General features: G+C 36.4%; 1 protein-coding gene across 2 annotated transcripts in view; it reads right to left on the bottom strand.

Moving 5' to 3' along the window:
* ADCY1 (adenylate cyclase 1) overlaps positions 1-25715 on the bottom strand; it is a 160156-nt gene that overhangs the window by 61356 nt on the left and 73085 nt on the right. For both annotated transcript variants that reach the window (XR_010028070.1, XM_063158793.1), the window contains exons 4-5: positions 18296-18407; positions 4948-5075 (exon numbers count right to left, since the gene is read on the bottom strand). Coding sequence is in view for 1 of the 2 variants with exons in the window: in XM_063158793.1 (XP_063014863.1) it covers positions 4948-5075; positions 18296-18407 (240 nt within the window). In the remaining variant the exon portion in view is untranslated. The remainder of the gene's footprint in view (positions 1-4947; positions 5076-18295; positions 18408-25715) is intronic.

The following is a 25715-nucleotide window of genomic DNA, read 5'->3' as shown; positions in this document are numbered from 1 at the left end:
GCAGATAATTTCCATAAATAAACCCCACTGAACTATCAGAAATGAGGAATATTAGGTAATATTTAAAGAAGAGGCTTCAAATTTAAATTCAGAGCAGTAAAATGACCATGTTTCTAAACTGCATCAACATTTCTACAATAAAATATCACAAAAATTTCCAGGAAGGTATTTTAAATTATAAATACATTTCTGAGAAAATATCAGCACTTCACAAACAAGCCAGGAACAGGAAAAAGGAGTTTCTCAAATAAATTATTAATTATAACTTATTTTCTCATAGGTTCCTATACTTAAGTTTTCCAAGTGTTAACACAAGAGTAGGCCCAAAAACAAATGGAAATCAAAAAAACATTTTCTTTTTAAATCAATTGTGTTCAGAGTCTAAGGAACTGATTAATAAAAAAGGCATCTACCCTGACAGCTCAAGTATCCTACAAAGCCTTTAAATTTTAGTTCCCTCCTTAACTACAAGTATTTTATGTGCTGCTAGAAGGCATGATAGTAATTTAGATTGCCTGCAGAACAGCTTCAGACTTGTGCTCCTGAGCATTTTGTTTGAAACAAAAAAACTCTGCATGCCATTTCTTATAATTACTTAGGTCTTTTCCTTAGGTCTAAAAATACCAGCAGAAACTAATGTTTCCTGCTTAAAGGCATAGATATAATTTTTGGTTCAATTACCTAGACTTCCCCAGAGTAATGCTCGGCTGCTGCAGAGCACTAGGACAGAGAGGCAGGGCTATTGAAGGGCTGCTGGCTTGCTCTGGCAAAGGTGCAAGCCAATGAAGCTTTTACCACTAGTAGACAGTTTCTTAAAAGTGCAGCTGCTGGTTCTCTAAAAACTTGACATCAATTCACTCCTGCCAGTTCAAACATTTCCAGGCCCTGGACTTTTGGATGACCAGGGGAAAAGCTTCAAGAGTGTTGACATTAGGGAAGTTAATGGTTCTCTCTATTTCCTCAGGCAAAAATCACACAGGAAATCTTGATATTTCCATTGGACTTATGCAAATGGGCTGCTATAGTTCCTCTCCCTTTCCTGGTGCTTTTGGCCAAACCCATTAAAAGGGGACAGTTCAAGCTTCAACCTCTCCAGTGCAAAAATTTCCCCAGGTGCAAATTTGCCCAGCTTCCATCTGTGAGATTTTACATGATGACTGGTGGAGTCATTCACATTAGGTGGAATGATTCATTCAGGATAAAATCACCTATGTGTCACAGAAAATAGCTGATAAACCCCACTGGATTGCCCAGTTCTCAAGAAGTAAAAGTTCATGGACCTCAGTTTCTTTCAGACCTCTTCAAAGCCCACAAGCAATCAACCAGAAGGTCAGATGATACTTATTCTAAAGTAACCTTTCTCTCCTCACCACAGTATGTGTAGGTTGGACTAAAACAGTCAGCAGCAGTTGCTGTGATCCACAGATGTGCTCCTGCAGTGCCATGCTCCCTGCTACTAGACACAGTCAGTGATGCAGCTAATGATGCAATTCCCACTGAGTCAGTACTAAAATGGCATCCTAGTAACATTTTAACAGAAGAAGCATCATGAAAATGTACTGTGCATGTGACAACAGGAATGATTATGGATTCCATTAAAGTTTTGAAAAGTTTATGAATGTTAACCTGAGTATTTTGATCCAGTCCAAAATATAGTATTTACATACTGCTCACTCAGAATCTCTCTATTTTCAATTGAAAACATTACAGATTATCTCTTGCTCTGCAACATTACTGAATGCAGGTAAATAGGTGTGTCATTTCACCACATTTCATCTCCAAAGAGGGGTTGCTGTAGTGAGCCAAAGAATTGTTTAATACAATTTGTATCTACTGATGAAGTGCTGTCAAAGGAAAGACAAAACTAGGAAGAATGTGTAAAATTTCCCCCATAACACTTTCTTAAAACAGAACTCTAGACAGTTTTTGGAGAAAGGGAGGGAAGAGCTTTTTTAGCTGAGCATAACGTACATGGCAGTTAGCTAACAAATATATCTATTTAGAAGGTAAAACACTGTAGTACACGAGAATGAAATTTCAAATGCGGCAATCAATTTAAGCAAGGTGAAGAGAGACTCGGCCTAACACTGTTCATAACCAAGGTGAAGACATTGGCCACATTAGAAAAACACATGACATATTAGAGGCGCTAATGAATATAATAATTTTAATTATATTGCTAGCAAAAGCATGACAATCAAAACTCCTATGGTAGGAGCAACATTGGTGGTATTGAACACTTCACTCATTGCTGTGGCAGTTTAAGTGACTCTAAAATAGAACAAACACCTGACCTGTACTGAGGCACTGACACAATGGCTGCAGAAGTTCTTTTGGAATAAAATCAGAATATAACACTATCTGTTTTGTCAGTTTTTAAGAATAAAAAGCTTCTCCCATAATTATTTTGGTTATGTTCCCTTCAAGAAAACACTTTGAGGAAGGTGGATGAAATTGTGAAAATTATAATTATTTTATGATACTTTGAAAATTATGTTCTCAGATGAGAGAACATAATTTTCAGCACCATATTGAAGGATAACAGTTACGCAGAACATTAAGAGAATGAAATGTATCAGTTTATGTGAACACATTCAACTCAGTTCAATCACAGAACCAAAAATTAGCCATGGAAGTTTCTATTCCTTGATTTTCCATAAAAAGAACCCATCTCTTGTTAATACATATCTCTGGAATGGACACTTTTGACAGATCCATCCCATGAATCACAGTCCAAGTTATTTTATTTATTTATTTATTCAGCCCAGGCAACATGACAAACTTATCACTAGGGATGAACAATTCCAAGCATAAATTTATAATGCCAAGACCTGAATTTTATGATAAAGTGAATGGACTTTAAAAAGACTACCAGCTGGCATCCACCTCTGCATGAAAGGGGTATGTGACTTTCTATCTCACGGAGCTGATAAACAAAGCTTAATAATCATACCAATACAATAGAAAATGCTTTCCAACTTCACTGTCAGAAGCTCCTGATTTCTCTTTTTCATTTACTAAACACATTTTAAAACTAATTAGTCTGGGGAATCTATCTTCTAACTTCAGTTTCTGGGAAGGAAAGAGACTAATTGTGCTTATGCACAAAGAATGCAGAATATATCCCTAGCCATTAAACAACCTTAAGTAGATCTGGCATTATCTTGAAACCTTGCCTCTTGCTCATCTTGCTCTCCACCATGCTCTGACCACTAACTACAAAAAGGACCTAAAATTTGTGAATTCTTTAAAAAATTAAATCTGAAATGGCCAGTTATCTTGTACTATGACCGGTGACTAAATATGCCTAGATAACATACTACAGCTCATCCACATAAAATTGCAAAGTTGCTGATGCTGCAAGGGGCTCTGGAAATCACCTAGACCAACATACTTGCTCAGAGAACAGCCAGCTACAGAAGGATGTCCAGAACTGTTGCCCAGCTGGGTTTAAATCTCTCCAAGGGCATAAATGCCACAACTTTTCAGTGGAATCTCTCGAGTATCTGATTACCTGCACAGTAAAAAAAAGCTTTTCTCTAATGAAATTTAATTTCTTACACTTCGGTTTGTGCCCATTTCCTCTTGTGCTGGTGCTGGATGTCACCGAGAAAAGTTTGGCTTTGTCCTCTTTAATCCTTCACTCTAGGTATTTGTCTGCATTGATAAGAACACCTCTGAGCCTTCTCTTCTGCACACTGAACAGCCTCAGTTCATTCTTTTCTAATTCAACTCATTTTCCAAGTTTGCATTATCATGTGAGTAGTCAATAAAATATACCCTAAAAAGGGAACATGTTCACTTCTAATAGTAAAACTGAAACATTCTAAAGAGAAAAGTTCCAACAGCTATACTAATACCTTATTTGTATACATGAAATACAGCACAACTAATGAATTAAAGATCAATGCTAGGTTTAAAAGAGAAGGACAGCATCATCTATTGCTTTCCAGGAATTTAAAAAACCCCAAACAAACCAAAAGGCTTTTGAAAAATGTGTACAAGTCCTGTACATCTAATTATGTTTCCAAAGATTAGGGCTTCCTTATAAATGGAGATACCATATACTGCTGAAAGAATACACATATTTTTTAGGATTTTATATTATCATAGACTATCAGAAATTATAAATTAAGAGATTAAAAAGTATTTTGTCGATTTTACAACGCTTACAAATGTGATGAACTTGCATTGAATAAGGGAGAAAATAAATTAATTTACCCAACTTTTCATGCTTTGCATGTTTAGCAAATGAAAAGAAGTGGGCAATACAGTAGTGAAGAAATTTTCCATCTTTATCCTTTCCCTCCTACGTAGTGAAATAGACCTCCAGCTTCTGCTAAATACTCATTCACACTTCTCTCACATCCATATTTTTTGCCTTGGCAAAATAATGATCAATGTAGACCTCTCAAGCATAAACAAAAATCTGAGCAGCAAAGTAAATTTCATGTTACATTTCTGAAAAGCAGAATAAATGAAAGGTTTAAACATTACATTAAAATTGAATAATCAACAGGCTATGATTCTGAGACTGCAAACACATATACAACAGGCATATATCAGGACTTGTTTTGACTTTTCATACTGGTGGGCAAAATGAGCAGTGTTTACCACTGCAAAGCAACACATTTGAGTCCTTTCATTGTGGCAATAGGGTATATTTTCTTATCTCTAATTATCTTTTTGCCACCTATTCAGTACACGTATGTGCCTCTACATGCTCAATTTGCACACTTACTTCTTATAGTGATTAAATGGAGTGGAAAATCAATGTCTAGAGTGGCCATTCCTGAAATCAGGGTCCTGTGGCCTGAGTGCAAGAGTGTGACTTGCCAGGTGAGTAGTGCTAACAGACATTGATGTCTTTCTAAGAGCACACTTCCTGAACACTGCATAGTAGCTGTTGCAGCACTCCTGTCTGGGTTCACCATGCATGATACTTACGTGATAGTGTCAATCATATCCAGTCCCATTTCAACACAGCAATGGGCATGATCTGTTTTGGGCTGGGTCAATCCTGATACACAGTAGTAACAGTCTCCTAGGATTTTTATTCTTCTGCAATGATTTTCCTTTCATAAAAACAGAATAGGAAAATTTTTATTATTCATATAAATATTTCAATATTAACAGGGTAAAAATCTTCTCTAATACTATGCAATAATTCAGAGAATCTTTTTATGATCAAATGAGGTAATTTACAGTTAATGAAATCTCAGTTCCCAGTGCACAACAGCTGACATGCATTTGTTAATTTATTTATAAATAGACACATATATACTGGACATTGGCCCTGCATTGTTCAACACACTTGGGTTAACACTGCTTAAAGATACAGTTCTGAGCAAATGTTATTGCCTTGCCCTTATGCAAGGTTGATATAAATTCAAGATTTGCAATGAGACTTCATTTCTATATGAACCCAAACCAAAGGACTGGGGCCAAAACACTGCTGGATATTGGGAAATGCTTGCATCCTGAGAAGCTTTTGTTTTAAATTCAGTTCAAATTCACCAGGAAAGATTATTTATTTATCTGTAAAGGTACACACATTTTTGCATTACCTATTCATAAACCACAGTTTGCAATACAGCATAGTCAGTATGACAGACTTGCAGATGAGAAGATAGTCAGTTTGCATTACAATCAAATTTATCTTCTATTTGCATGAAGTTTAATTTCTACAGCCAAAGAACTCTGGTAAAAACTCTCCCATTAAAAAAAAAACCCCAAAAATGGCATGTGATAATTGCTACATCCATCTGAGCAGAAAGTTAATTTCTAAACAGAGAGTGCAGAACAAAAATGCCTTTAAAAGAGCAGTATCTTTAGCTAATAAACTATGAGAAGACATGGTGAGATGGTAATTATAACTTATTCTCTCATAGGTTCCTATACTTAAGTTTTCCAAATGTTAATACAAGAGTATGCCCAAAACCAAATGGAAATAAAAAAAACTAGACTATGGCAACTTCTACCCACTTAGAGTTTGGCACAGAAAAGTAAAAAACCCGATTAAATTAATCCAATTTACAAAGCTGGGATTATTCCAGTAAGCAACATGAAAAAATTAACTGTTGTGAATATGATGGGAGTGGACCCACAAAAGTCTGATTCTTTTCCCAGCAGTGTGCAATATAGACTTCAGCAACACAGGAAGGGAAAAATAAGAGAGAGCGGTGATAATGGAATTTAAAATTTCTGGAAAAAAAAACCCTAATCATAGAATCATATTCATTCAGCTCCTCATGCAGACATATATTTTCATCCAGTCTCGTGCCTACAAGAATTAAGCCTTCCTGAGTTGACCACATCATTACCCACATTCCAGCTCAGACGCAATGCTTATGCTTACAGTGATCCTTTACTCTCTGACATATCACCATGTACACCAGCATTTGAGGCTTGTTGCTACACACACTTCCTGCTGAAGGCTTTCCCATGTGGCTCCACATGTAAATGGTACTCAGTATTGAACAAGTACTATAAATAGGAATTACCTCTGTTCATGCATGAAAGAAGACACAGTTTTGGAAAGTTGGCTTGTCTACTTCTTTTTATAAATTAAACTGCAAATTCAGATCTCAAATTAAAGAGGAAATCTGTCTTTTTGGGAATGCTTAAGTAGTAGGCTTTTCCAGTTGTCACTAGTTGACATTTGCTCTCCAGTACATCAGGATTTTAAATATTCCACTAATTATCATTGCTAATATATATTTAAATGAATACAACCATAATTCTTTTAGAAGGACTATCACCAGGGCCCTAACAGTATTCCTGCACTCTATAGCCAAAAATGCCTCACCAATTTTACTCAGACTTTTTTGAAATCCTTTGCTAAATGCAAAAAGTAAATAAGTAAAAAATTATTGATGTGCACAAAGTAATATGCAGATCTCAAAATCTTCATTGATACAGAACAATCCTTTTAATTTGAGGTTTTTGGACATGAATCACTACATTTTGTAATGGAAACCACAAAGTTTTTTACTAGATACCATTAGATTATACTCCCAAGAAAAGACTTCCCCCATCACTCCTCAATTTTGGGCAGACCTTGAAGCACTAGAGCATACTCAGTAGTTCAAGCTGAAGCCTACTTTCCAAAATAAATTCAGTTTTGGCCCATACTTCAAAATCTTTTATAAGGCCCTTTTCATCTTTCAATTTGGTATGTATGATTTGTGACCAGGCAATGCCTTTATGACCTTTAGGAAAGCTATTCAGAAAAGCCATTTCAGTAATCTGGGGTGAACAACACATAAATGTTAATCAATCAATCTCTCCTATTTGTGTCTACTTCACAAATGGCTCATTTCTAATGACTTGATAACAGCCTCGTAGACAATTAAAGAAATAAAATTAAAAAAACAAACCAAAAAAAACAGAGTTTACTCCATTGCCACTTTTCTGAGTCAATTTCTTATTTGTGCAGGTGAAAGACAAAAGAAGAAGTAAATAAGTGCAACAGTATTTTCTGGAGAGATATTTATCTTGATGGAAGACATATGGCTAAATCACCTGCTGGTTTTGAATCAGTAGCCTGTTTGTTCCTTATCAGATATTATTCTCACTGTCCTGCTTTATTAATTAATATACAGTAATCTCTAGAAAAACTGTTCTTTCCTTTTTCTTGACATGTGAGGTACACTTCCAGGAGAGAGCCACAGTGCAGCTCTGAAAAAGCCATCTTTTTAAGGACTGATATGCAAATTGATATAAAACCCCCATCACTGTCTTTGTTATATTCCCTCAGCAACTTCAAAAAAATCCTTTTCTTGTCAATATTTTTCACATTTGTGATGCTGATGAATTCATGTGTGATAGTTACTAATTCCAGTCACAACTGACACAAGCAATGTCTGTTTAGAAACCACAGGTAATTTGGTCTTATGGACATGATAAAAAGCAGTAGAGATTGCCAGCACTGCATTAGGCAGGCAGCTTGCCCACCTGTGGTGCCTCAGGCACAACTGTCAGTCACAGGGTCAGGCAGTGTGCAGTGGAAGCTAAAATGCAGAAAGCAGAGGACTTTGAAATTACTAAGAGCCTTCTTCACACTTTCCTGAAAGCACTTCATAAAGCAGATTGTTCTATCTATCTGTTATGTAAGACCAGAGAGTGAGGAGGGAGCTGCTTTGTTGCAAACAACTCTGAGGTTCTGTTGTTGCTGTAGTTCTTTATTTAATACATTTTGCCAAAAGAATGAAGTCTGTCAACTCAGACTGAAAAACTGAAAATTCAGAACATTGCCTTCACATTCTTCTACCATACATGACAAATCTTCGATATACCCTGGATAAGAATATTTTTTAATAAAATGGGAAAAGATTTCACAGTTCGTAAAAGAAGCTTATACATAAATACATATACACTCATATATGTTGTCTCAAAGAAATGATAAAGAAGGTGTTAGACTTCTCTCAGCAAAACACATAAGAATGACAGTCAGATGTTCTCTAGAACAAAGAGATTGTATTGAATAAGTGCAAAGTCTTTTAAAGGAGGATCTTTCTCACATGTCAGATTGCAACAACCCTTATTAACACTGCTGGAACTTTGTTTTTATTAATAGACTATCTGAGTAAGTAATTCTTATGTGAGTAGATTCAAAATCAGGATCAATTTTTGTTGCTTGTAACTCTGTCTGGTAGGAGAAGAGTTTCTTTAAAGCTTTCATGTATTTTGGAGATGGCAGACGCTAATGCTGGAATGAATCCCTGGTCTTCCTTCTGTCGTTGCAACAATCTGTGTATTTGTACATAGTCAAGTGTCATCGTGGCATGTGGTATCTCTAAGAGTGAGTGAAAGAGGAAGGTCAGATGGACTACAGTTTTAAAACACAAGATTTTAAAAGGGTAAACGTTGAACTCTGTCTTGTAACTCCATTGACTGAAGTGGAATTGTGCCAAGGCTGAGTCTGATCCTGTGTAACTTAATTGCAATATATTTAATGCTTATTATATTCATCCATTTTTTTGTCTGCAATTCTGAAAGCAACCTGATCTGCAAGTATGCTTTTCAGACTTTTATTGTCCTAACCTCCTGGAATCACAATCTATGAGCAGGCGTGACTTTAATTATCCATAAATTAGACATTTTTTTGCCATTCTTAATAAAAACTGCACCATCTAAGGTTCAAAAAGTTTCTTTACCATATCCAGCCAATGTGGATATGCTCATGCTTCACAGAGTAAGAGAAAGGGTTAAAAGAGATGCATAAATAGTGTTTCCCATTTCCCCAACTCAGACCAGACTTGCAATTCCTCACAATGCTATGGACTTCAGAAATAGAAATATTTTGTTTTGCTTAGCCTACATAAATGGGAACAGGAGTTTGATCGCTACTTACAACGCTTAGTGATTGTAAAGTTAGTTTGTCTTAAAGAAAAAAAAAAGGAAATAGGAAACCAAAGCCATGTTCATATTCACCATTTAAATGAGGAAAAAGGGAGGAGATTTATTAGGCCTGGACTTACAGATGGCTTTATGGCTTCAGGGAAGGCTTTGACATCCTCACTGTATGTCAGACTTCAGCTATGGTGAGATCTCTGGATATTGATTTGGCATAGCTGCAAATTAGTACAGGAGCAGCCCTACATGCAGCAGAAAAGTGGAATGAGATGTATGCACTGGCAGCACAGGAACCACTTCTGGAGCTCAAAATCCCAGCATGCCTCTGTGGGGGGAAAAACATTGTCCTACTCCCTGAAAAAAATTTGCTTATTTTGCACTATTTTCTTCACATATTGAAGAGAATCACGAGAGGGGGAAACTATTAAATGCAAATTTCTGATGGCTCAGATTTCACTGTACTAGAAAACTCGGGGCAAAATGGTGAACTATGACAGCTGAAGAAGGAGCACAGATTAGTCTTTTAGCTCTGATGTCAAGTGCGATAGAGAGGCATGGTCACCTTCCCTTACAGAAGTTCAATGAGACAAAGGAATATCAGTGACCCTCAGGAAAGGAGCCTTCATGGAAGTATTTGTGGGGTTTTTTTCCTTTGTATTTGTCTTCTCTATTTCTTTCTTCTTGGATTATCAGTCACTTTCATTCAGAAAGCGCTGTTCCAACAGCTTCCTTTGTTGGAGGAATCCTCTGAATTGTCTTTATCAGGTAGGCACAGGGGATCAAATTTTCAATCCATATTAATCAACACGGCGTTGTGTGTTTCAGGGGAACTACATGCATTTATACAAGCTGTCCCTCTTATCCTCAGAGACCCAAGACATAACTCAATAATCCAGGCTAACTGCATGACAGTAACAGAACTTTCTTAGTTGCTACTGTATAAAATGACTACTAGGGGAAAATACTCAAAGCATATCTAAAACTCCCTGAAAACAAAAAAGAATGATGAAACATGCATTCCTTATTTATCTCTCTTCACAAACCTAGAATTTCCTTCTGCTTCCAAAGAGGTCTTGAGAGAGGACAAAATAGGATTTACCACTGTTACCGCTGCATCTTATTTGCAATGTTATAGCATGTGCAGCATATTTAATATTTATAGCACTTTCTGCCAAAATGCTATTAATCTCACTAGAAAATTGGATTAGAAAGCTTTGAATCACTCTAGAAATTATCATTTACTACAGATGTGTGTGCAAAAGACTTGTAGAAAGGATTGTATCTTCTGCTATATCCTCTGAATATGAAATTATGTCTGTATTCAATTCCATTACAGCTGTTTATTAGGTTGGAACAAAAATCATAAAAGCCTATATGTTAGCTATCATACAGTACAGATGTATGCATCCATCAATACATACGTGAAGATCTGCATGTATGATATGCAGATGCACAGTTCTCCAAGTTTACCTATATCATCTTGCACACATACACAGCATATGGAATAAAGGAAAATTTTAATATTCATTCTCAGCAGTACTAACCAAAGTGGCTCAGCCAGATACCAGTTTTGAGCTCCCCCCTTCCAAAAGATTTGAATAGAGACTTGTAGAAGGTATCTGGGTGTTGATAACTATTTCTGGCATTACTACTCCACTCCTTCCTTTAAGCAGAGATATGATGAGTGTCTTACTGCTCCAAGTGCCTTTGGAACAACACAGTACAGTGTTTGGCTGTTATGGAAATTGTGAAGAACAAATCCGCCTCTTTCAGTGTCTCAAAAGAAATGGCATTGAATCGGATGGTGTTAGTTGGAAGGCTATATAATGTAACAAAGAAATGCTGTACCAAGTTATTAAGTTCAGTGCATGATGACAGGAAGAGATTCTTCATAAGTAATCACTTTACAGTTTTTGTCAATTGCACTTTCTTAATGTATTTCATTCTCTCCTAAAGTGAAACATAAAAAAATATTTCTATTTTTTTTCCCACAGCTGTAACAGTTTTGCGTATCAAAGAGCTTTAGAAAAAACAAAACCTAAAGCATTCCATGGAAATTACAACCGAGTGAATGTCTTCTAGACTGTAGCAGTATTCTCAAAAGATGCAGCTAGGTGCAGAAAAAAAGGAAAATGTGGTTTTAGATTGACATGAAAAACTCTTTAGAACTCTACCTCAGTACCCCTTTGAAACTTTTAGTTTAAACCTTCTTGCCCCTTTGTCCTACAGACCCTGATATATTCCTCTCTGACTTTACATTAAGATCTCCTAGAAGCTTTCTTCTCCAGGCAACACACCCAGTCTTTCTTCACAGGAGAGATGTTCCAGCCCTCTGATCATTTTTGTTGCTGTCTTCTGGACCCACTCTAAGAGATCCTGGTTTCTCTTGTGCTGAGAGACCTGAGCTGGATGCAGTTTACTCATCTGCAGTTTACCATCTGCAACTTTCATTAATTACAGACAATTTCAATTATGATTTTTTTTTTGTCAGTAAAACAAAAGAGATCTAGCAGCATGGTTTCTCTGAGTAGCATCCAAATCTATTTTAATAATTATATTGAATGTGGTCCACAATGTGAGAGATTCTTGAAGCCATTTTCTCACATAAACTTCATAGTCAAATCCTAAGTGTAATGAAGTGACAAGGACATTACCACCAACTCTATTATGTTGCAGTGTGCCAATAGTGATAATATACTTATGAAAGTTGTCTAGCCTATTAGAAAATTCCATTGAACCCTGCAAATCACTACATACATATTTTACCATTTTTCCCTCAGGTTTTGAAGTGTATGTTTAAAAACTGAAACAACTATTTTAATAATCTTTTAATTGAATAAATCCTGCAAATAGTAGCTTTGTAACCAACATTAGTTCTTTTACATCTGCTAGTCTCAACATGAAAAGCCTTGAGAATGAGCTAACTACAATACTCCATAGAGTTCGATTTACCAGAGTAATGGAGACACACTTATTGCAATAAGGGTTAGTATAGACTTAAAAAGAAGAGTTTCTACAGTGGCAGAAAATATGAAAACACATGCAATATAGGAAGTATAGGAAGTGCCACAGAAAATTACTTGATAGGCTCTGACTGGGGAAAACTGGCCATGACCAGGTCAGCATTTGTAAGCTTTAAATTTAGTAATGTGTTTGTGAAGTCATTAAAAATTATCTTCCATCATGGGTGCCACATTATGCATGAACAAATGTAGAATTATTCAGGACAGCTCTAAAAAGGATGACATTAGTTTCAAATGTTTTCCCTCAATTTTATTGGCAATTATATATGCTGACCTAAAATGACCTAAATTTTGTTTACATTTTCATTCTTACAATAAATTCTTTCCTTACTTCACATGGAGTATAATTTTACAAAACTAGAATATTAAATTTTTTTTAGTTCTGGAGAGTGAAAACCTATGCAATAATCATATATATTAATTTACCTGGAAATGAAAAGGGATTTTAGCAAGAATATTTTATACAATAATGACTGACACACATGCTTGTCTCCTTCCTAGGTTTTAATAAATGTCCTTTCAGATTCTGTCTATTGATAAAGATACATTCCAGGAGAAGCAAGCCTAAACCAAATATGCTGAAAAATTAAGCTCTAAATTTTAGGAAATGGTTGCTTTACTAGATTCTAGAAATACTTTTCTCTATGCTAACTGCATTACAGGTCAAAACAATAAGTGGCCCACACTTCAAGCACCTGAGGCTGATTGAAACAATTCACTTCAGTCCTATACAAAGATACAAATTTCAGATTTGCAGTATACAAACTCAGGAACAATTTGGTAATCCTCTTATCTAAAATAAACTTTAAAATAGGCAAAACCTACTCTCTGGGGTACTTGCCTATTTGTATGTTCCTACTGTATTTAAAGTGTTCAATGTTAATTTTTTCCCTTCAAAATTGTTCCTAGACACTTACTTCAGCTTCACTCATGCACACATCATTATATCCTGATCCTATAGAGTTACAGGTATATTGATTGAGAACACTTTCCTTTAAGAAAATTTACTTCCTTAGGTCTCTCCAGGAGACATCTCCAGATGGCTGTCCAGAACTAGATTTAAACTTATGTGGTGATCTGCCTCAGTAGGATCCTGTGTCTGTGCTGACTTTCAAGGGAAACTGAGGAGACAGTTTCCCTTGAAAATCAGCATTTATAAATACCCTGCTGCCTGGTGCCCAGAAATTTTCACAAAGAATGGTTACATGCTGTAAGTTTATACTTATGTTTTTCAGCACTAATTTTACCATCTTAAACAGTCCACAACACTTAGTTTATTTTGTATTTTAAAAATACATCATAATTATCTTAATATAAACTAAAAGCATTCTACAGATGCAACATAAACGATTTTTTAGAGTAATTACTTCTAGGAAAATGTAGTTGAATGCTCAGAAAAGAACTAACTGTTCTTGACACAGTTAAAAAACACACAAGCTGATTAAAAATATTACCTACTGTTTCTTTGCCTAAGGCTCAGAAACAATGTTTTTCAGTTCAGTATCTTTGAGCTTGAACTGGTAGCAAGAGACACTTCAGTAATGTTGAAATATGCAAAGTAAAAATTGTTAAATGCTAAGGAGACAATCAGGGAAGGATACTATATTAAAATGGAAAGAAATAAAAATAGATTCAGCCTGACAAAGCCTGGAGGTATACACAACTGTAAATGGAAAGAATAAGGAAGTGGTATCAGTCTACCTATTAGATGAGAAAACAAAAGTAGCATGAAGAAATAAGAACTTTCATTCAGAATATTAAAACTCTCTTCTAGCGATGTCCTTTGAAAAGCACCTAAAATTCTTTTATCCTTGTCAACTTGTAAATGAAAAGTCGTAGAATTCCCAAGATGCAGAAAGATGGATGCTGAAAGGGAAATATCTGAATCTCTAAAGAAAAATAATAATTCTCCATGTAGATTAGATGCAGGAAAAAATATACCAAAGAAAAAAGTAGTTAAAGAAAATAGAAACTTCTCTAAAAATCAAACCTTTTCCATTAAAATTCAGGATGCTGTAGAATTGCCTCCTCTTTTCTATTAAGATGACATATTACAAGTAAAATATTTGGGACATGTCTAAACTGCATCAAAACATAATAGAACTTTGACCATGACAGCATAATGCAAGTGATTATGTCTCATTAAAATATGTCACTCTTATAAGTAAACTGAAGAATGACAAACTGAAAGCTAGCTATAGTATCAAAGGCTGATTGCAAGGCATCTGAAGACCTCTGTGAAAGATCAGTTGCTTGAAGCATTTTTTAATAATATGTAATGCAGGATGACTATCAGCAGATCCAAATCTGGGACTGCACAAAGCTACTCTTGTTTAATGGGAGGAAACCAAAAAAACTTCTGAGTAACAGCCAGAACTAAGTAAACTAATCCTGAGCAGCAGATAAAATCCAATAAAAATCAATCCTTTCAAGTTGAACTATTCATGGGCCTTATGAGAAACTTCACCAACTCTATGTTCAGGAAGATGCCTTGTTACTGTTATGTCCCAAGGGAATTCATGCAGGGACAAGCTTACCTAAAATGCTTGTATCAGAATGCCTAAAGACAGTCACATTACAAAACTTCATTAACCAGAAATACAAATGAACCCTGAGGCATTCGTAACAGTACCTTCCCATGTGGATTCTCTGATGTCGGTCTCAGATGAAGTCACACTCCTGCAAGGATACTAATATAATGACACTCATTTTTGGTTATATTTTTGAGACTCACATTCCTTCAAAGTGATTGAAGTTGGCATTAGGACTCATAAGTTACTGAGGAGACCACAAATCCTACATGAAATATGATTACCTAAGACTGCTTCTTTAAGAAACCAAACAGTGCTACTGTGAAAAAGAAAACAAAAAACCATTCCATCATTTTCAGGGAGCATCTGGACAATACTCTTTATCATATGGTTTAGTTTTAGGTAGTACTCCGAGGAGCAGGGCTTTTGATTTGATGATTTCTATGGATCCCTGCCAACTCAAGAAATTTTATGATTTTAAGTAATGTATTCAGATAATCTCTTCCCTAGCACTCAAAGACTCAGTGATTTGCAAGGTAAAATAATGTGTGAAAGATAAGTATTTAAAAAAACTTTCTCTAGAGGTGAATAGATATGAAAGGACATGATAAAAGTACAAATGAATTCTAGGAGGAAGTAGTAAGATCAGGATATTTTCCCCTCTCTATTAACAGAATGCTAAAGTACATTTTCAAAGGAATTGAATGACTTTATATTGAAACCTAAGGTTCGCTTTCAGAACTCCCTATCATGAGTTGTAACTATATCTGAAGCTATTGTGATTAAAAAAAAAAAGGTAGCATTTCAAAGAGAGCAAAACTATGTGCCTTACAAAAAAGCCCCAAAATCCCCAAAAACTACACACCAAAAAACATCCAAAGAAATAGCACATGGAAAGAGAGAAATAACTAATATTAAAAGCATAAACCAGCTTCCAAATGCAAGAAAGACAAATTTTAGCAGAACTATACTGTCAAAAAGAAAAGACTATTTCTACAATGTGTCCATGTGTCAAAATGTCAAGATTCATCTTGAGGCTCCCAGCAAATATATACTGTCTTAGTACACTCTCCACAGTGGTAAGGGGGATTCTTTTAAAATTCTTTATATTTTTAAGAAAGACAAATTTTTTCAAGAAAGATAGTCATAAACTGCACCTCACCTTCCAGGTGGCATTGCTTCCCAAGGAACAGCAGCACACGAACAGCAGCACACAACAGGCACACTCACAGATTGCATTTTAGTAATCACAGGGACCCTACCTATCACTGTCTTCTTTAAAGTCTCTGCAATTTCCTCCTTAATCATTCTGAATACAAAAGCACAGCGGTTTTAAAATCAGCCCAGTTCTCTCTTTTGACCTAATAATGAATACCTAGAAGCTGCTTTAACCAAGAGAATCCTTCTGAAAACCTGTATTTCTCAGCACATTTCTCTGACTGCACAAGACACAACTACAAGTCTCCCTTAATCACATCACAAGGTGATAAGGAAATCTTGTATATGTATTCTCAACCACACCTCAGTGAAGAACAGTCTAAACTAGAAGTATTCGTAAGTAGCAAATCTTCCTCACATAGCTGAAAGAAACCGCAAGATTTTTTCCTGTAGATTTGAAAAAGAATCCTTGCAAGCTGAACAGAAAAACTAAGTTTTTTTGCTCTTCTGCAATCTCCAAACTGCTTCCTCCATGACCAACAACCGACCTTGCACCAAAGGCTGGCATCTGCCTGGCACCTGCCTTCTGGTGTCACTGACACCTTCACTGGCAGCACACGGCCATGGCTAAGGGAGCAACCATGGTAAGGCATTTCCCTGGCTTCAGGGCCATGACATATCTTAGGCTTATGTATTTCTGTGTGCACACATGTGATCCTGTGTTATATTACAGTACTTCCCTTTTGTTACATGGCTCCATGTTTCATGGCTATAAAGACTCCACAAATGACAGCATGGTAAGTTTTAAATGAGCTTATTAGGTGTTTGGTTGACATATAATTAAAATGCAATCAAAGTAAGAGGGATATTAGAACTTAAACCATCTAAGCTCTTGCAAATGACTATCTGAATGGAAGATCATTTTTATTTCTAAGGCAATATCTATGAAGTACTCTGGGCTGAGGACCTGTGCTCTCTATGGCATACTGCCAGAAGTTGCAGTAATGAATTGGTTACAAAAATTCATGTCTAAACCCCCTAGAATTCCATTGCATCTCTACTAAGCATCTAAGTTAATCTTCTGCTTTTCTTGGAAAAAAGGGAACACGCAAGTTTTTTTCTATTATGACTTGAACATCTAGTGCAAATCAGAACATAGCACTCCATCAAAGGATAACCCATTTAACTAAGAATAAGACCCTTAGCTAAGGGTCTTTCTCAACCCTAGGATCTTGTGGAGCAGAAGCTTTCTTTCTCCTTGGGGTTCTTGAGAGCTGTTTATAAAGAGGGAGATTTAGATGCAAAATGTCCACATGCTTTAGATCATCTGCATCAAGGAAAAGTGAGTTTGGACTGAAAAAATGTGGATGCTATTTATGTCGAGGACCTAAACAAATATTTTTTTAGGCTGCTGCATGGAGTCTGAAGACAAAACAGCTAGACAGTAGAGGAGTATAATTTATGTGGAAGAGTAACTTCTCAGCAATGAAGGTTTTAAGGACAGCTGGCAAATAAGATACATTTGATGAAGTTCTGATTTGTTCAGGGGAAGACGTATTTTCAACATCTTGTTAAACATAATTTGAAACAAGATGTGTGACTTTTTCTGGCACAGCAATTTCTCTCATTTCCCATCCAATGGTTCTTGTCAAATCAGGTTTCTTGTAGTTATAGGCAAGGAACATTTCTCTCATTTTCTCTTCCTTGGGGAATCTAGCACAATATAAGTGCAACAACAAAAACATAGGCATCGATTTATTATATCTATCCTATTTTGCCTACAATAACCTCTCTGAAAAGCTACCATCATTTCTGTTTTAAGGAGTGCTCTCTGTGAAGAATGAATTTTACTCTCCAGCTTCCTATTATCACAGAAAGTTTTATGCCATACTGCCAATATTCATACTTTCCATTGTTCTGATTTTTTGGATGAAGAATAAAATCGTAAATATTGAAAAAAATTTCTCTGTTTTGTACAAACAAAACCAATGAAGAACACTGATGAAGGGGGAAGAAAAGTATATTTAAAAATAGCACTTACATTTCTTTCCTAAACCATTAAAAGAGATTGTTTTTTCTCTAGAATATTAAAAAAAGATTGAAGCTTTAGAAATTCATGACATGTGGGGCCAAATCAGTCTATTACAGATTTCTAACACGAATAACTCATGAATCATTTTTCAGAAGGAAATGCAAATTAAATTGAAATAACAGGGTGGTACTTACTGTAGCTAATTCATCAAATTTTCCAAAAAGTTCATTCAGCAGCTTCACCAGCTCTTGGGCAGTACACTGTGATGCCAAACTAGTGAACCCCACAATGTCTGCAAATAAAATACTGTAAAGAAGTAAAGAGACATGGACAAATCAGTAGAGATCTTCACATTCTTGTTACTCTCTTTCACAGCACAAATGTAACCCACAGTACAAACTCCTGAAATATTATCAACAAAGTGCTAGTTGTAAAAAAAAATGGAAAATATTCAGAAAAATAGGCATTAGTCTGGTGCTGTCAACTGTTTTAGAGAACTCTCAGACACTTTCAATTGCTCCATACCTACCTGGCAGATGAGGCAAAGCACTTCATTCATAGAGTGCCCAATGAATACTCTAGGAAGATGATGAACAATTTATTCTCTTTGCAGCTAGGATCTCCTCAGCTAAATTGGTTTCAGAGACAGATTTACACTGCTAGAGTTCCATAGCCAAACAGATAAACTTTGCATGAGGTTTACTATTGAGTACTCAGTACTATTCAGTACTACTGAGGTACTGACAGACAGGGGTTAATAACTTCAGTGCAGTAGCTCTGTGATGTGGCCCTGTGGTCTGTGATGATGCAGTAACTTCCTGTGAGGAGCTAGAATCCATTCTCTTCACTGTGCTGCCTGGCTCAGGTAAGTGTCTGGCTTTATCCAGTATTAGCAAGGTTTTAATGCCCAACAGTTTAATCTGCTTTAACAATCCCTGCTAGTCAGTGTTCATCAAGTGAGATAATTAAAATAAGTGCAGGTACCATTGTGACTGAGAGAATAAATCACAAAATGTGTAAATCACAAAACTCAAGAGAGTATGGTGCTGTGAACCTTTCAAATCTTTAGATTCCTTGCATTTGTAGAAGCACAGGATCAGCTGCAGGAGCATACTGAATTTATCTCCAACATCCAGACTAGAAATGTCAAGTAATTTATGAAAGCACTAATAAACCACCTCATTATTTATAGCCTAGGTATAATTGATGTAGTGTAGAACTTAGTTTGCTAACTATATGCTGAATTAAATAGTATGTACTCCCATTCACCTCAGCAAAGCTTCAGTCTTAAGATAAAAAAGCAATACTAGAAAAGTAGGCCTAATAAGTCTACTGTTTTCCATTCTTCATAAGCAAGTCTCAACACTCCTAATATGTTACAAAAATGGCAAATACAACTCCTGACTCCCACCCTACTTCTATAGTTTAATTTAAACCAGTGGTTTAAATCCCTTGTCCACCACAGCAGATAAGTAGCATATCCCAGCACAAAACCAACTCATCCAAAGTGCAATGACTTTGGTCTACAAAGAAAACATTTATGTTGTCATTCTAATCCTTGAGGCAGTGTCTTCACTCAGTACTCCTTGGAGAATGCCTTATGAGAACGTTGCTCAAGATGGCCCTGGTTCAAGGAAAAAATAGTTGTTCCATTCCCATGCTGTTTAAACATAACAAAAAGGCCTCTTACAATAAAAAAGTCAGCATTTATTTATGATTCCTGTCTCTGCTATCATAAAAGTGAACCAGTCAAGTAATGGGTAAAATAAAATACATTAAGAGAGTTCAGTAACACCTGCATATTTGCCCTGAAAGATCTACTTATCCTATTAATTCTTTATTGACGTCCTTGTTGTTTGATAGCCCCAGGTCTTTCTGGAAATTCAAAGCTACCTAAATTCCTTGAAGATTTTCAAAAGCACTCAAATGTGCATCAGTCTTTCATACATTTTGCTTTATGGTTGTTTTTCTTTATGGCCTAAATTCACATCAGAACTTAAAAAGTTTAAAAAGACACAGAGGAAAAAAAAAAACCTAAAATTGTTGCACTCCAGTATATCATGTAGTTTCCTGGTTTTAATTCAATACTATCAGTATGGAAGGGGAGTGTGGATGTTACTTTATAATAATAGCCTCTGATAGCCTCCGTGCCATTTTACATCTCATCTATTCTACACATTTTACATTTTGATTGATTTTACTTTTCTATTTCCATTTTAAATATGGCAGTCCACTTTTTTCACTGTCTAACCACACATAGAGTAACAGTAGTATTTCCAGCAGCACCAACAGTGTCCATTTGCAAAAAAAAAAACCCATGGAGTTGGGAGGGGATTAGGCCTTTAAGGTAATAACGATGTTATCTCATTACCAAGGTCTAAAGCAATGAGGAACATCTAAATACATACAAACCAGAGATGTCCTGTGTTTGTGAAAACTATGTCTTAACAGGTAACAGAGCAACCATCACAATGCTAACATGTACACAAATATCAAAACCTCTTTATTAGTGAAACACAGAGAATTGGAAACAGGTTCCTACGTAATCATTCAGTTAAGAAGAAAGATGTTTTATATATGGGTACCTTAGTAGGTCAGTATGAGATCCTTGCTAATCCTTTAAACGTTTAAAGAGTACTTAGTCCTCAGCACTTGATTCAAAACACTGGTCATTGTACAAAAATATGAAGTCCGTAAAAGCACCCACAATACAGAACTGAACAGGCCATTGAAAATCTAGGTAAAAATAAGTAATTATTGTATGCTGAGAGACCGATGTTCAATTATGCTTGTAAACTTTTTAATATGGTAGTTAACTACATGTATACATTTTAAAACTTATGGAATAGGTTAGGTAATATGATCATTATTACACTTTTTTTTTTTTTTTTTTACTAAATTCCCAACTTTTTAACACAATATTCTTAAAATATGCAAAGTATAACTCTCATGTCTGGACATGGCACAGATGGGGAAATTCTGTGAGTAGAAGTTCTGCCTTTTATTAATGAAAAATCTCCTCCTTTTTCCCACCATGAAATCTTACAATGATAGTAACTGATGCACTTTGAAAGTAGGCTGAAATGCCAGCAACTAGACCTGATTTTGCAGTAACAGTGGTAGGAAACAGCCAGTGGAGGAGCAGGAGATTTCCCTCCCCAAAGTGCAACTGGCACTGCAAGTCTGCTGCTTCCATGGTCTATTCTCAGGGGTGGCAGTGCTGAGGAGAGCACACACACAGAGCTCTACTATTCAAAAAAAATGGCATTGAAATTCAATAGCTGATTAATTTTATTTTAGCTGGTCAACTGACCAATATTATCTCCTCTAACTCTTCACCCATCTGTAGCCTCTTCCCATACTACTTGTACTACAAGTATTGTGGGGCAGCACCAACACACACTCTCATTGTACTACATCTGAAAAAAATTAGAGTAGCATCTTCGGGTGACGGGGAGTCAAATTAGCCAACTGATGCAATAAATTTTTTTCCCCTTATGTTCTGCTCAGTTTTTTGGGAAGTAAAGGTCAAGAAGTCCTTTACGAGGAGATGGCAAAGTCAGTCATAGGGAATGACAACAGAAATGAGATTTGAATTCTTGCTATGGCCATGAAATGATAATGGTACTAAAGAGAGAAATTATAAGATATACAGTGCCAGAATTCCAGTCATAAACCTGAACTGTTTCCACGGCCAAATGTATTCAAATATTCTCAAAGTCTAAGCCTCCATATTGGCACTGAAATTCCCTTTCCTCTATTTTGGATATATTATTCACACAAAAATACTGAAAGCTTTAAATTTAGGCCATGTCTAACATACTCAGAAAAGTTAAAACAAAGCAGCTACAGGAGTGACATCAGTGTTAAAGCACATTAATCACTCCTCCAGATATACTCATTCAAGAGCAAAGTAGTCTTGCTTCACAGTAACTTAATCTGAAATTGCTATAGAGGTTCACATCCTCAGAGAGGATTAAACTAGAGTAAAATATTTATGCATGAAAGATTCCTCATAATTGTATGGTATACAAAGGAACACTTCATAATGATTGCCAAGTATTTTTTTTTTTAATTTAAATGCTGGCATATATAGAAACAAGAAGTGAGAAGCTACCAATTAAAAATTGTTTCTCTTAATGATCAAACAGGGATGAAACTCTCCCTTCTTTCATTCCACACAATTAAACAATTTGATTCTACAGAATTAATAATACTATTGGGCACTTTGGTGAAAAAATCAAAAAAACCAATCTCCTTAAAACTACAACTATTAATGAAAGAAGAGAAATGAAAATTAAAAGAAATGGGAAACAAAGAAAAAATGTTGCCTCTGCTCACTCAGCACCATAATTTGCACATGATTCAAGCACTGCTCTTCCTTACAAGCAATGTGAAGGTGTTGATTAGGACGGCTAGGTAGCTCTTACAGTGCTGCAGCTGGTGCTGCCTCACAACCTAGGGCTCAGCAATGCTCCATGATCTTGCATGGCACAGAGATGAGACTGACTAGACTATAGGTCTCCATATTTTCTGCTTTCCCCTTTCTAAAAATCAGGGTTATATTTCCCTATTTCCAGTCATTAGGGACTCGCTCACTTCACCTCACTGACATGACTTTTCAAATATGATAGATAGTGGCTTAGCTGCTATCTGCCACTTCCCTCAGAGCTCACAGATGAATCTACTCAGGTTCCATGCACTTGTGCATATTCAAGCTCCTTAGATGGTCTTGAACCTGATCCTCTCCTGCAGTGGGCTCAAGGTGCTCATTCTCTCAGTCCCTGTATTTGTCTTTTTTCACCAGGGAGGCTTGGCTGGGGCACGTGCTGTTGAAGAACGAGGTGTAGAAGTTGTTGAGAACCTCAGCCTAGCTGAGAAAAGAGAACTTTTTCCAGGGTAGCCAGGTCTTCTATTTCCTATTGGTGAGAGTCAAAGTTATCCCTAGTCTTTCTTTTGCTTGCAATATATCTATAGAAGGATATATTATATCCTTCTATATAACCTTTCTGTTGTCCTTAATATCCATGGCCAGACTCAATTCTATCTGGGCCTTGGCTTCCCTAACCTTTTCCCTAACTTCCTGTACAATTCCTCTGTTTCCTTCCCAGGCCATCTATCCTCATTTCCTCTTCCTGAAAGATTCTTTTTTTGCTCTATGTTCTCTCAGCAGCTCCTGATCCATCCATGATGGTCTCCTAGCATTTTTGCCTGATTTCCTCCTTGTTGGATGAATTCTTCCTGAGCTTGGAAGAGGTGATCCTTTAAATTCAGCCAGCATTCTTGTGACCTTTTGCCATCAAGGGCTTTATCCCATGGGGCTGTACTCAACAGGTCCTTGAAGAGGCCAAAGTCTGCCAGGGAAGTGAACTTGCAGTGTACCCTCCTCACTGTCTTGAGATTCTTGAATCCCCCTATGTTGTGATCACTGTAGCCAAGGCTGCCTTGGAGCACTGCGTTCCCCACCAGCTCCTCCCTCTTGGTAAGCACAAGGTCCAGTACAGCACCTTCTTGCTGCCTCTCTTCAACTGCTTGTGTACAGAAATTGCAGTTGACACATGTGAGGGATTATGCCTTGCTGTGCTGTCTTTCCAACAGATATCACAGTGGTTGAAACCCCCGCATTAGGACCAGGGCTTGAGACCACTTCTGTCTGCCTATGGAGGGCTTCATCCACACCATCCTCCTGATTGGGTGGCCTGTAGCAGACCCTCCTGTAACATGCCCTGTCCTTGCCCTCCCTCTACTCTTAACCAACAAGCTCTTCTAGGAGAGATCCTTATCCTTCCACGGAGTTCCATACACTCCAGCTGGTTATTGACACGGAGGCTACATCCCCTTCCCGTGTCCCTTGCCTGTCTTTGCTAAAAAGCCCAAAACCTTCCATTTAAAAGCTCCAATCGTAGGACCCATCCCACCACGTCTCCATCATGCCCATGGTATCATATCCACACAGGCCTATGCACATCTATAGTTCCTCTTGTTTTTTTTGCCATACTACTTGTATTTGTATAGTGTTGTCTGAGCCAGTACCTAGATAAAGTTGACTCACTGGCTGGAGTATCTGGAATGCCTTTGCACTGTTCCAGGCATCCATTAGAGGTGTTGACACCTGAATGTCAGGACTGGAAGGGATAGGTGCCCCCGTCCCCTGACTAATCTGATTTAAATATCCCTGCACTAGTCTGACAAGTGCCTGACCCAAGATAGTTTATCTCTTTGTCAGATGAGCCCTAAAATCCCTTAGTAAACCAGGCCTGGCAAACTGAGTCTCATGGTCTGAGTAAGCAAAACCATGACTTACCAATCCTACCAGAATCTTATCAGTAAATTCGCAGGATTAGGAAGTTTGGCTAATCTGGTAAAAACTGAAATCACTTTGGTTTTTAGACAGACAAGTTGTTAGCAATTGTAAGTTGCAACAACACAATAATATTCTAATATATCCTAAGGGAAAAAATAAGCAGTCTTGAGCAGAGCTTTCTCAAATTTCTGCAGTGAACTTGATTTTAAAATCTGTGTGATGCCATTGTGTTTTAGGAGCAGTGCTGTCTTGAGTTAGAGGCTTGCTTGCTCCTACTGCTGCCTGCTTGCTTACAAAAACTGAGAGAACATATACTGAGTGTTACTGAAATGCAAGAAAGCAGCAGAACAAGACTAGTTAGAAATATTTCCTTCTGTTTGCTTTATTTGAGATGCAAGGCATACTTTTTTCACTTTCTCTCAAGGTAAAATGGTTACTCTTTCAGTGACTTTAAATATCCATTTCTCCTCTAACACCTGCTCATGGACAACCTCAATAACCACTTGTTGATTTGGCTACACATGGATTAGTATTGTCTTTCTTCTTCTGCACAACCATAGCAAGACTGAACATTTACTCTCCAGTCTTACTGCTCTTACTCTCATCTAGTAAAAGAAGTGTAAAACTACTGGAGTTTTTAGGTTTTATTTGTGTGATTGTATTTAGTTATGATTTTTTAAATCAATTTTTAATTGATACCTAGAGTGTAGCTGAAATTCTCCCCACTAAAAATGTGGCCTGTTTTTACATAGCCACCTTCTACATTTCATAGGAAAATTAGTTTATTTTTCACAAAACAACCCATTTTTTTCATTAATAATATTTTATATACAAATAGCTTGTTCTAGTTATCAATAAAACAAAATAATCTTAAAATAATTATAACCCAAACATTTCAAAATATGCATAATCTGAAGAAGGGGATTATGGAACTGCAAAAGTCAACAATTTCACAAATAAATTTCTTCAGAGGAGTTTAGTTTGCTGTAGAACATTTCTTGTTGCAATGTGCCTGTCCCTCTGATCTTATGATACTTCCTTCCTTCTTAATGAAACGCATCTAGATTTCTGAAAACATATATCTTTTAAAAGAATACTGTAATGATAGTTCCTTCAAGTAAAGTGTTACAAAGAATTACATCTACAGTTACCAATGAAGAGGTCCTGCTAAACACTACACACAGAAAACACATATAAACTAACTAAAACATAAACTAAATTAAAATTGACATAAATTTTGTATGACTGCATTCCCCACAGACTACTGCAACAAGGCACATATGATAGATAATGTGTAAATATAGATTTGT

The sequence above is a fragment of the Melospiza melodia genome, chromosome 1 (assembly GCF_035770615.1).
Source record: "Melospiza melodia melodia isolate bMelMel2 chromosome 1, bMelMel2.pri, whole genome shotgun sequence".
NCBI classification, from domain to species: Eukaryota; Metazoa; Chordata; class Aves; order Passeriformes; family Passerellidae; genus Melospiza; species Melospiza melodia.
This window is presented reverse-complemented; position numbering and strand designations above follow the sequence as displayed.